Source organism: Anticarsia gemmatalis, chromosome 25 (assembly GCF_050436995.1).
Source record: "Anticarsia gemmatalis isolate Benzon Research Colony breed Stoneville strain chromosome 25, ilAntGemm2 primary, whole genome shotgun sequence".
Taxonomy (NCBI): Eukaryota; Metazoa; Arthropoda; class Insecta; order Lepidoptera; family Erebidae; genus Anticarsia; species Anticarsia gemmatalis.
This window is the reverse complement of record NC_134769.1, coordinates 1,563,792-1,576,208: the sequence shown is the minus strand read 5'-3', so window position 1 is coordinate 1,576,208 and position 12,417 is coordinate 1,563,792. Positions and strand designations below refer to the sequence as shown.

Here is a 12,417-nt window from a genome sequence, read left to right as displayed (position 1 = left end):
TGGACAATTTGTATTGTTATGTTGTTATACGAATGAAAATGCTTTTAGGTTACACGGTATAAAAATTAACATACGATTGTCGGTTTCGCCTTTGTATCATTGCTGTATTTTACATACTACAGTTTTTTTTTTAAACTGTTTAAATGAGAGTTAGAGTAATTTAATTCATGTATCAAAATTGCAAGATTTCACAACTGTAACGATATATACCCAAAGCTAAGACGATTAATTATGCATCGGGCATCGAGGTACAAACTCTACTTAATCACCTAAGTTATGAAACCAGTTACAAAAAGTAATGTGTCTAAAATCCCTACGGAAAATTCATACCTTATCACTAAAGGCATTACCATCACAGTCAGCCAGTGACCATGATCAGTGCAACTCGATCGAAACGTCCAACAAAACTTAGGTTCCTCAAAATTTTTCATTGCGTTGAACCATTAGCAATTTAGTATTATAAATATCTGAAATATCTATTCTATCTCATTCTGAAATACCTTCAATTTCCTCAAGGTTTATCAACATCCACACTGTAACGGTTACTATTACATTTGCGGTGGCAGCAAGGACGTGGCGTTGTGGACGTTGTGGTGAGGGCATCAGATAGCCTGGTCACTTTGTATACTCGTGATCTAAAGTCTCGTGACTGAAATACCTAACTGTTTTAACAGGTCAGATTGAACCCTCGCTCTTTAGAAGTAGTACAAACATATTCAGCCCCGGTTTCTGAGTTACATTTAGCGGTAATTTATCTATTAAACAGCGTTAAAACTCATATAAAAAAAACGCTATCGAATAAATAAACTGCCGCTAAATGTACTCAGAAACCGGGGATCATACAACATTTCGATAAAATACAAAGTAGTGTACCCATGAATCATTCAGAATGAGCAAGAGCTTCTATATTTATATAGCTTCATATATAAAACATAAGCTCGCAAGGTTTCTGGTAAATACCGTATCTGCAAGTTTGACCGTGTTAAAGCATCTTGAAAGGACCTTACCAAGAATTTGAATTGCTTTTAACACTGGAACGCGAATTTTCAAGAAGAATAATTGTTACCTAATATTATAGGTAGATATCCATATACAAACAATCAAATATTCAAGCGATCCTGATACATATTAGATGAAAGTATCGATCGTCACTTAACAGCAGTTATTACGTACTTGGGCAACTAACCATAACAAGCCATCAAAAAATAACCTCGTCAACTTTCATAAAAACCTTGACAACATAGGCTTAACATATAATAGAATATCATGTCGAATTGTTAAATATCAAGCCTCGAACTAAAGGTGCAAATTGATAAGAGCACGTGAACATTGTGAACCATTTAAGTAGTAAGATCACAACACAAATCAGCTGAAAGACGCGAATTGTTCTTTTTGAAAAAAAAATTGTGTCTTAAAATTGACGAGATTTTGGTAAGGCCGAAGATATCATACAGCAGCCATATGACGAGTCAAACGTTCTCTATTATGTATGAAAGTACTTTTTTACGGATAGGTAGGTAAGTGGAAAACAAAGTGCAAAAGTCGAACTATCCGCCTGAAAATCAACCGGAATCGACATTTATAGCACGTACTCTAAAGCGCTAAGATGTCTGTCCGATGTAATATATCCGCACGAAATTGATCGTCTAACGACCAATGAGCACAACTCCCATAAAAGCTGCAACCGTATTCAATCTTAATCATTATTTTACAAGTGAAATTTTTAATCGCCGCCGAACATACTACCGAACATTCGCAGTACCTCTAATGTATACTCTCTCTAAGCACGTTCACAAAAGAGGGTGGTTTCTCCACAGCTCGTTACACTTCCCCATGTTAAAACATTTACACAACGTACTGTATACAATCCCGGTGTGATTTACCGTTGTTCCTGTTCATAAGACTTTCACGAACATCCTCTTGGTATTTTCAGTGGGTAGTTTAAGAGAGGATTAGAAACTTGATACATTTTGACTTAGGTTATTTACAGTAGGGTACTTAGCATCATGGTGAGTCGTTGACACGACAGAAGAAGAGGGAGGGTACTCAGGGTACTGTTTTAAATGATAGTGTAACTAGTAAAAGGTCCAAGATTTGAGGACAGGAAAGCGATGGGAGGACAAAGCGAAAAATAACCGAGTTACTAATAAAATGTGGCATTTTTATTGCTTTCTCACTTAGCTTTTGAGGCTTTTGCGCTCTACACTCCTTCAAGCTTCTTTTAAACCGTTAGGCTTTTAAAAATGTGAAGATTAAATTCTACTCATCGCATGACATCGAAAGGAGTCCAGGAAATGGCAAAAAGTACATTGAAATTAGCTAGTCATACTACTTGTTAAAACCACAAAAAATAACCTTCGCAAGCACTTCTTTTTAATACCGCAAGAAAAAAAACTAAAACTGCAATTTTATACGTACATCCTTGTATTAAAAAATATATCCCCGAAGCACTATAAAAGCATAAGTTTGGAGAATCGTAAATGACTTCGGGATAGTTCGGAAACATTCGGAGAACTTCGGAACTACTTAAATGTTTAACTAGTGGAGTGACAGACGGATGTACTCACAATACTGGGAACCAAGACAAACTGTACTATTGTTGTGATTGTTATAATTACTTATAAAAAAAGTAGGTTGTGGCAAAAAGTGCTAGAATACTTGCTATCTTATTTTAAGAACAAGTGTTTATTTTTATATTTTAGATTTCGACTTGAAAAATAATAAAATGATATAATGAAGTCCGACTAGCTCCTTCCTACTTCCTACAACACAACACGCATTAACGCATTCAAGCTGACTTCTCGACCACAGCCTTTATCGCCAAAACGCCAAGTAAAAATAATATACTTAATCGCCGGGTAGTAAGCACCACAAAAGATGTATCATGAAGTTTAAAAATGCTTAAATAAACTTGTCTTTTTCCTTCCTTTATCCTTTACTTCCTCAAAAAACTTTACTCATATTTATTCCCAGTATCTACAAGTTTAGTGTCTCTTGGCCATATTTGTTGACGCGTATCAGAAGATATTCAAAACGATTACACTTTCGCTATCTCTCGGAAATTACTTTATTATCAACACAAGGCTAAAGATGCTTACACACTGGCAAACGCATCTTAAACTATGCATGAAAGCCGTTTTTACTATTTACAAACCAAAATATGCTTTTATGTTATGATTTACTAGCGGCCCGCACCGGCTTTGCCGGTTTAAAAAGCTATTTTACAAAAAAAAGCTTTACAATTTTCACATATAAACCTCTAGAATCACTCTTTCCATTAAAAAATGTATCTTAATTCGTTTAATAGTTTTAAAGATCTAAGCATACCTACAGACATAGAGACAGACGCGAGAAACGACTTTGTTTTATACTATGGAGAGATTTATAATACGTTTGTATTCGATACCGCCGATAGAAAATGGATAATTGCCAAATTTACTTATAGTATCCATACCCAAGTGCTACATAACAACTTCAATGTACCTACTCTTCAAAACACCATGAATATTTCAGCAAATATAAAACTAAGAGCTTCTACAGCTTGAAAACACTTTCACAATTCCGAAGATATGTTTGTCATCGTATGTTGCCTTAGTATAATCACACGTGAAGCTAATCTCAATTCGTTTAGCCCACAGTGAGTGCAACTAGCTGTTCACCTAACTATATCAGAGTGACGAGAATAAGATTACCTTGTTCGGAAGCCGATGGAAGCCGACGGTAGCCGAATAAAACCGAACGTAACTTAATTAAAGGTAAAAGCAAAGTGCAAAGTAGACATGTGTGGAAAGATTGTTTGGAGCTGCGGAAAGCTTTAGTGAGGTTTGGTTTTATCACTTATAGAAAACAGAAAATAATCGGTTAAGTAAGTAAAACTAAGTGTAGCGTCATTGAGCGATAACCTAGTCAGAAAAGGACTGGAAGTAAGGCATCAAATGAAGTATGTTTTTCCCCTAAACTGGTACTAGCTTAGAACTAGATAAGGAATGAAGTTGTTGATTGGTCCTTCAATACGTTTGTCTGCAATACAGGGGAATTCCTCTTATCAGGAAAACTAAAAACGACAGTCGGGACAAATAGGGGGATCTCTCTTTATCACATAAAGAGTAGTAGAGTAGTAGAGACCACTTGGTACGATCCTAACAAACTTCCCTGGTCTCGTATAAAATTATCAATTAATCTACGTAACTTAAAGTCTTTTAGGAATTTTTGCTTTACTTTCTGAAACTGGCAGTAATTCGTATGTATACAAAAGTTAATTCGAGCAGCAAGTATTTTAATAAAATATGAGTCGGCACTTTTAATGGTTTCTCAGTAAATAACTGTATAAAAGTTGTTAAAATGCCAAGTGTGGTTATGAATGGTGCCAAAACAGTAACCTCTGGAATTGTTTGGCATAGTTATGATGTCAAAATTAATCTTTGTTATAACTGTTCATGTATTTTATTATTATAAAGCTAACAGAACAAGTCCTTTAATCTACACCTCATTTCCAAGGTTAAAGCTATGTTTTCGTGTCTATTCTCGATCTAAAAAAATCTGCCAATTTCTTTTGAGTTTATACATCATCATATATCTTCCTATTCATCCCAATGCATCGTAGTCCAACGAGAGATAGATTACTTACAATGCTTAGAAGCTAAGAGCTAAGAATCTCCACTAGCAATATTCTTTCTACAGTTGCTAAATTCGGTAGTATCAAACTGCTTGAAGAAAACTGTTCAACGAAATATCCAAGGGGCGTTAATCAGTTTAATTTTATACGAAATTTATTTACCCTACAGAATGATGTATAGTGTATTTTATAAAGAATCTTACCACAAGTGAAAGCCGGTGGTGCGGGGGCGGCGGCGGCAGCCTCGACGGTCTCCGAGACACCGCGCACGGGTCCTTCTGCGAACACAACATCAGCAGATGATGAGTCATCACGCCTACGGCATGGGGGCGAAGAGGACAAATTATTTGTTTATTGATACCTCTATTATCTTTGATTGTTTCGAGGAAACAGGGAAATTAGGAGTTTCACCATTTCTTGTTAAAAACGTTGAAGAAACTGAGAGATTGATTGATATTAATTGCATCTCAATGGTTAGTGGACGTGAAACCATTCTTATGCCAATAAACTTGGCTTTGTTTAACTTGTCTTTTCCAGTCAGTGCATCAGTGACAATCGATACTATGACATCCTATGAAAATATCGTGACCTACCAGACCTACCATAACGAAAAGAAATAGCGGAATAACAAAATGACACATGCTTTTATTTTGGTCTAGGAAATATTAGCTCACTAGGCGTCCCTGCGTCTCCTATTTAATAAATAATGAATCAAATCTGAAGGGTCTGGCAAAGGTGTGCTGCTACAGCAAAATTTCGCCATTGACCTCATTTCAAGTCGGTTAAATTTCGATTGAATGGCGGCTAATGTCCATAGGCCGGACCCCAGCGCCATTTGCCCGGTATGAATTAAACTTCTACGCAGAATTTTCCTGTTATAACCTTCAATAGCATTTCGTCTGGAGAGACCTTGAAACTCAAGGACGCGGGAAGCTGTTTCTTTGTTTACAGTTTTTTTTTCGCTACATATTTTTACTTTTTAATAAATGCTTGTATATATAAATCAAATAATCACCGTTCATTAAACCTATTGGTACGAATGGAATGCAGCAGATTAACAGTCTCAAATGTTTCGCCGATACGGCAGATGTCTAAGAAAGTACGAATTTTTACCAATTTATCCATCACACTTTTAGAACATCTCCATTTTAATTTCAATACAATATGCCAATGTTACTGACATATCCTGCAAAAGTATACAGGGTACTTTTTCAAATCCAGGAGTCAGGTGAAAAATTGGTACTAGCATCATAGTAAGACAAAGGCTATATTATTAACAGCAAAGTTAAAAATAATTGTGTACACATATAAAGTCTATTGCCACAATGTCAGCATGTGAACCACGTCGTCTAAGTAAATATAATAAATGCAAGGCCGTCGTAACAGATGGTTACGATAGCACATAGTACTTGGTGTTTGATCATGACTCATGACGCCTACCGAGCCTTTTGTGCTGAATAAGGGCTTTGCTTGCTTCATATGGTGGGAAAATTGTGTTGAAATTTTATATTAGTTTAATAAAGTTCTGTGTTTTGTTGAGGATATTTTTTTGGTATTTGTCAGTATAAACGGTGGCGTATTAGATGATTGAGATGTTTCATTTGTAAATTGGTCCATGGAGGAGATGTGGTACGCAATAATAATTTGTAAATGAAGCATGGTTTAAATAAGAAATTATGCCGGACACTAATAGTTAAGACATTTCCTTATGATATGGAAGTTGAGTTTTCAAAGTTCAAAGTTCTGATAAAAGTATTTTTATGCTGATTGTCCCATGTACTAAAACTACATAATGTCTTAATAACTATACTTTCTTCAAGATATAAAAGAATGTAGTGTTATGTATGTTATGTGCTTAGTTAACAAAACAATGTACTTACTACGTGCACCGAGAGCGTGGGTGCTGACTTGCCGAGCGCGGACCTGCGCATGCGCACCAGGTTCGTGCGCGAAGTCTTACTCGCATCTGAAACAACAAACACATCATATTATTAACTAAACACATATACCATTTATAACACATTCTAGATACTTCATATGTTAGATAAACCGATTTGTCTATTTGAAGGTTTTTTTACATAGACCTTTAAATGTACCACTGCTTGTTTTTAAGTCTTTGGCCAAATCTGTCTGTGCCTTGACATATCCTGTCACGATGGGACCGCAAATGTCGGACTAGGAGTGTTGAAGAAATAAATTAGGAAATTATCCCTGGTTCCTTAATAAGAGAAGTCTATTATTAATGATTATCAGCAATATAAAGCAGTTACTGTCAATAAACAATTAACAAGACACTTGATAAGATGACTTCCGTTAGAAATATACGGATGCTCGCAATGCAATAAATCGAATAGTGATATTAAGTATATGAAAAGTACATAGTGACTTCAGCACGCGCAGCGATGATATACTTACATTGTAACATAACATGAAGTAGCTTCCTTCATATAGTTTGAATCTATACTAATATTATAAAGCTGGAGAGTTTGTTTGTTTGTTTGTTTGATCGCGCTAATCTCAGGAACTACTGGCCCAATTTGAAAAATTCTTTTAGTATTAGATAGCCAATTTATCGAGGAAGGCTATAGACTATATATCATCACGCTTCGACCGATAGGAGCAGAGTACCAGTAAAAAATGTTACAAAAACGGGGGAAAATATGACCCATTCTCTCTTATGTGACGCAAGCGAAGTGGCGCGGGTCAGCTAGTACATAATAAAAATATATCAATTAATAGTAGTTGTAATAAACAGGGTCACTAATATCAACTGGTTGTGTGAGTCAGTTTTTTTAATCGATTCATTTGTCTCAACAAGTGTTAAATGATTTCACGCTCCAATTAGGGACGTCGCGCGTAAACTGTATTGAAGGTTGTCGAGCATTCAGTGGTTTAATTTTAAGGGTTGGCATTTCGATAAAAAGAAAAAAGAAAATTTCATTAAATGTTTTTTATTTAATGTCCTCAAAGCTACTTAGATTATTATGTTAATATTTTAGATTTTTTTCAGAAGCCCTAAATGATCAGGTTAGTCATACTTCACATGCTATACTCTAGTTCTACAAAATCTTTTAACTCCTAGTCAAAATCCTTTCAAAACAAACTGTTACCCAGCAGTGGCATATCAACGGGTTACCAATATTATAAATAAAAACATCGTCTAATGTCTATACCATAATTTTCAATAATTTTGAAGTAAATAAACTTGTGACAACCCTAGCAACAGCTGTTACAGTAGGGTTGGATAACAAATTGACACTGGCAAACGTTTGAACAAATATTTTATACACAACAAGTAACACTTCAATTCAAAGATTTCATTACATTTAGTCATATTTTAAATACCTTTTGACCTTGTTTGGAAGTAGGCTCGAGAGTTAAACACATATTATAAGTGATGCATCTTCTATCTCATCATTTCATAAATGCATCTTCAAGGTGATTTTCCCGTAAACTCTTATTCATAACGTGTGTATGTGTGTACTAAGATCTGCTACCTGCAAGCTATCTTCGCATCGAAATCTTCGATCCCGATTGGTAAATAGATATAAAAAAACACAATCAAAAGGGTAAATTAAACACCTAGGATTATAAAATCAATCCTTGAAGAAGAGTTGTTTTCTAGTCCTAGAATCCAGCTCACATGTTCCTTAAGAAACTCAGAGCTTTGAGTTTCTTAAGGAACCTACTAAGAACTCTCACCCCCGGTTTCTGAGGTACATTCAGCGGTAGTTTATCTATTCAATAGCGTTTAAACTCATATAAAAATAACGATACGAAACGATAAACTACCGGTAAAAGTTCTCAGAAACCGGGGGTCAGTAATGCAAGCTTTCCCCCACTCTTTACTAGGCTTTATCTTAACTGGGCAAATTAACATAGTATAGAAAATAGCTACTGTATTTTATTTAAAGAATGTCAGACTCATAATTTTAAAAATAAGTCCTTCATTAGTTTATGACAAGGTTCAGAAGTTAGGTAGTACATCTTTACAGTCTTCACACATGTTAGATCCTCTGAAGCATAAACATAAAGTAATTTACGTACAAACAACTTATTTAACATAATTAAGTCACGGCGTTATAAGTTCCTTCGTTATGTAAGTAATAACAACATAATACGGGCGCCATGACATACGATCACTAAATTACCATTCTCGCTTACTTATTTATTACTTACTAGCTGACCCGCGCAACTTCGCTTGCGTCACCTAAGAGAATGAGTCAAAATTTTCCCCGTTTCTGTAACATTTTTCGTTGCTACTCCGCTCCTAATGACCGTAGCGTGATGTTATATAGCCTATAGCCTTCCTCGATAAATAAGCTATCTAACACTGAAAGATTTTTTCAAATCGGACCAGTAGTTCCCGAGATTAGCACGTTCAAACAAACAAACAAACAAACTCTTCAGCTTTATAATATTAGTATAGATAATATTAGTATAGATTTATGTGTATGGTGTACCTGGTTTGCTAGCATTACGATAATTTATATAATGAGTGCAAATATTATTACTACGTCGCCGCGTCGTGCAAATTATCTGCACGTCGAGGGATATATGCGAACAGAATGAATTATAAGAATTTGTGAATCTTAACAATCACCTTTTGTGCTCTTCGAAAACAAATAAAACCGAGATAATGAGAAAACATTTAAAAAGTCGGTTTGCTCATTATTCCTGTCAACATTAAACCGATAATGTATGTATAACAGTCTGCCCGTGACCACGTTCGATTGAAACCTCGGGTAAACAGATAAGGAATCCTAATTTTTAATTTTCATTCGCGTTTATACCCATTGCATTATAAATTATTATGCATGCAAGTCGTGAGAGTTTATAATCATTAGTTATAACCAATTTTACAAAAAAAATGTAGGAAATCAATAAATTCTTACATTGCACCTAATAAATAAAGCGAAACTGTAATTCATTCTACATCTCTATAAAAGCAACAATACCACTATACACTTCGCAGATTTATAGATTTATAGCAAATAAATAACACACAAGATTAAACAAACAGTACAGATGACATGAGATTACAAAATCTACATAGTTGGCAACCGAACCCGCAATAAATATCGTTTATAACAAGTATGCGTGCACTCACGCACTCGCCACTAGTGAATTTAAAATTAAATATACTACGTCAAGTATTACGTGTAGATACAATTTTGTAACAGTAGTAAGGAAGTGTATTTTAAAGACGACCAGATTATATCAGAAGCTATAAATTATAAATATTATGTACTTGCAAAAATGTCTACACTGACGTTAAAGCGAAAGTGTGGTCGTTTGTTTTTCCTCAATTCATGTAAAAACGGCTAAACCGATTTGTATGGAATTGGACGAGGTGACAGATTATATCGTGAGGAAGGGCTGAAAACGATACGATTTAGCTGCGGGAACTTACCTCTATTTTTGTATTAAGTAAACCTTCTACTTTTTAATTATTCACCTTCCTCACACCGGCTTCCTGCTGTATTCAGACAAGTAAAGTTATTTGGTGCGTATGAAACAGTCTATTTATTACCAACATTTCATCAAAATGATTGTTTCAACTCTAGTAGAAATTTACGACCGGTGGATTGTCATCTGTCGCTCATATTTCACTCCCAAAACATAAATAATTATACAAAATAAAAATACAACAGTTTTATGTCATAAGTAATAAAAATATATTTTATTTAATAAATAAATGTGAGGTGTATGTGCCAAATATTATCTTGTATGATCTCGGAATAACCTGCCCAAATTACATTACGTGGGCGTTAGACATATTTGAATGACATAAATATATTGAAATAAATCTTGGTAACTTACAAATATACATATTTATAAACAAATCTATTTTGAAATCGTAGGACTATTATTCTTTATTTTGGTTCCTTTCATTAATACAAATCTTTAAATAGGCTGTTTTATTAGTTCTGCTTTTAGAGCAATCAGATAAGCTTGTACTGGAAATATTTTTTTGTCAGTAACAACTTTCTCTTGTTTATAGGGCTGGCTTAAACTCATAAAGCTAAAACTCCCTTGTTAAGTAAATATAAAATAAAATATTATGGTTACAAAATAAAATATAATCTTTTTAGAGATAATCACCTAATATAATTTTACTATTAACTACCATACAGTGAACAAAGATATCTCTGGATAGTTAACTACAAATAACAATCTTTCAGACTTTCTTATTCTACTACTCTATCCACTGGATAGACTATCTACTGGTGGTAAAAACAGCAAAAACTAAGACATTTATTTGCCAAAAAAATAATAGCAATTAACATTGTCATTATGACATTACTTTCTTTAAACTTTCACACGACTACTACTATATGATAACCTTGCGCACGACAAACATATTTTTAACACAATAATCTTTTAAATCCATTACAACCTTATTTGTTTACAGCTGATAATATAATCCGCCAGACTGTGAGCTAATCATTTGTTTATTTCAATACTAGCTGACGCCGCGCATATTCGCTTGCGTCAGATAAGGTCAAAAGGCCATAATTTTTCCCGTTTTTTGTAACATTTTTTACTGGTACTCTGCTCCTGTTCGTCTTAGCGCGATGATATATAGCCTATAGCCTTCCTCAATAAATAGGCTTTCCAACAGTAAAATAATTACTCAATTCGCACCAGTAGTTCCTGAGATAAGCGCGTTCAAACAAACAAACTCTTCAGCTTTATAATATTAGTATAGATTTTCAGACGCCCTTATCTGAACTCATATGAATCATTATATTATTATGTCTAGTCTAGACTCTATTCTACTCCGCACCCTACTCGTAAAAGGATGATGTATGGTATATTTATTTACTGTTATCTAAATTATTGCAATAAATTATGAAAGAGAGTGCCGCAGTATATTATATTGTATAGAGTTCATACTAAGTTGCTGAACGGGTTTTAAACGCGAAGAGAATTTTAGGGCAACGATATCTACTCGTAGTTTGTTGCCCGACGTTTTAACCGAGTTAAACTAATCATGGTCATATTGTACTATAATGTGCTTTCAAGACTGAAATCGCTCTCGTCTGAATTCTCTCGCCCATCACTTAGCGAAGCTGAAACGTAATTTTTTTCTCCTAATTGTTTTCCTAATAGTATTTCGTCTAGATGACTCCAGGTTAGTACAGTTTGATAGACCAATAATATACTGTTACGGTTAACTATAGCTTGAAATATTATAATAACGTAAAATTGAAGAAAGTAAAAAACAGCGATCCACAAATAATTGTTTTGTGTCTGGTTGTGCTTTGTGTCCGTTGTTTGTATGTTTGTAAAGTCCCCGCGACACGAGCAATTCTTAGTGCGGGAGATGTCTTTTTTAAAGAGGGACAAAAAAAACATGTAGATTTCACGAGAGGCCACAAATCACAACGAAAATACAAATTTAAATTAATATTAACAATGCATTACATGTATACATTTAAATATGATACGATTGGATTTTACCTACATACAATTTTAACCTAAAGCAACGGTCACCAGTTCTTAATCTGTCAAGTGTCAATTCAATACCAAATTATTATCGTCCATTGTAATTCAGAACACAAGCAGACAGACAAAGTTGTTTATATGCTAACAAAACACACAGGTATACCATAAAGAGAACGTATAATGACCCACAGAGTAATGTTGGAATAATAATTCAATAGCGTTTTTTATATGAGTTTTAACGCTATCGAATAGAAAAACTACCGGTAAATGTACCTCAGATACCGGGCGTTAGTGCAGAAGACGTTTTGATTAAACCTTCTGATTTTAGAAAAAAAAGGGGTATTGCATTG

The 12,417-nt window shown here is 34.5% G+C and overlaps 1 protein-coding gene across 1 annotated transcript in view; it reads right to left on the bottom strand.

The window, feature by feature from the left end:
• The window catches only part of dop (microtubule-associated serine/threonine (MAST) protein kinase dop), a 118,851-nt gene that overhangs the window by 60,514 nt on the left and 45,920 nt on the right, over positions 1 to 12,417 (bottom strand). Inside the window, exons 2-3 of the mRNA XM_076130896.1 lie at positions 6,496 to 6,581; positions 4,819 to 4,893 (exon numbers count right to left, since the gene is read on the bottom strand). Coding sequence (XP_075987011.1) covers positions 4,819 to 4,893; positions 6,496 to 6,581 — 161 coding nt within the window. The remainder of the gene's footprint in view (positions 1 to 4,818; positions 4,894 to 6,495; positions 6,582 to 12,417) is intronic.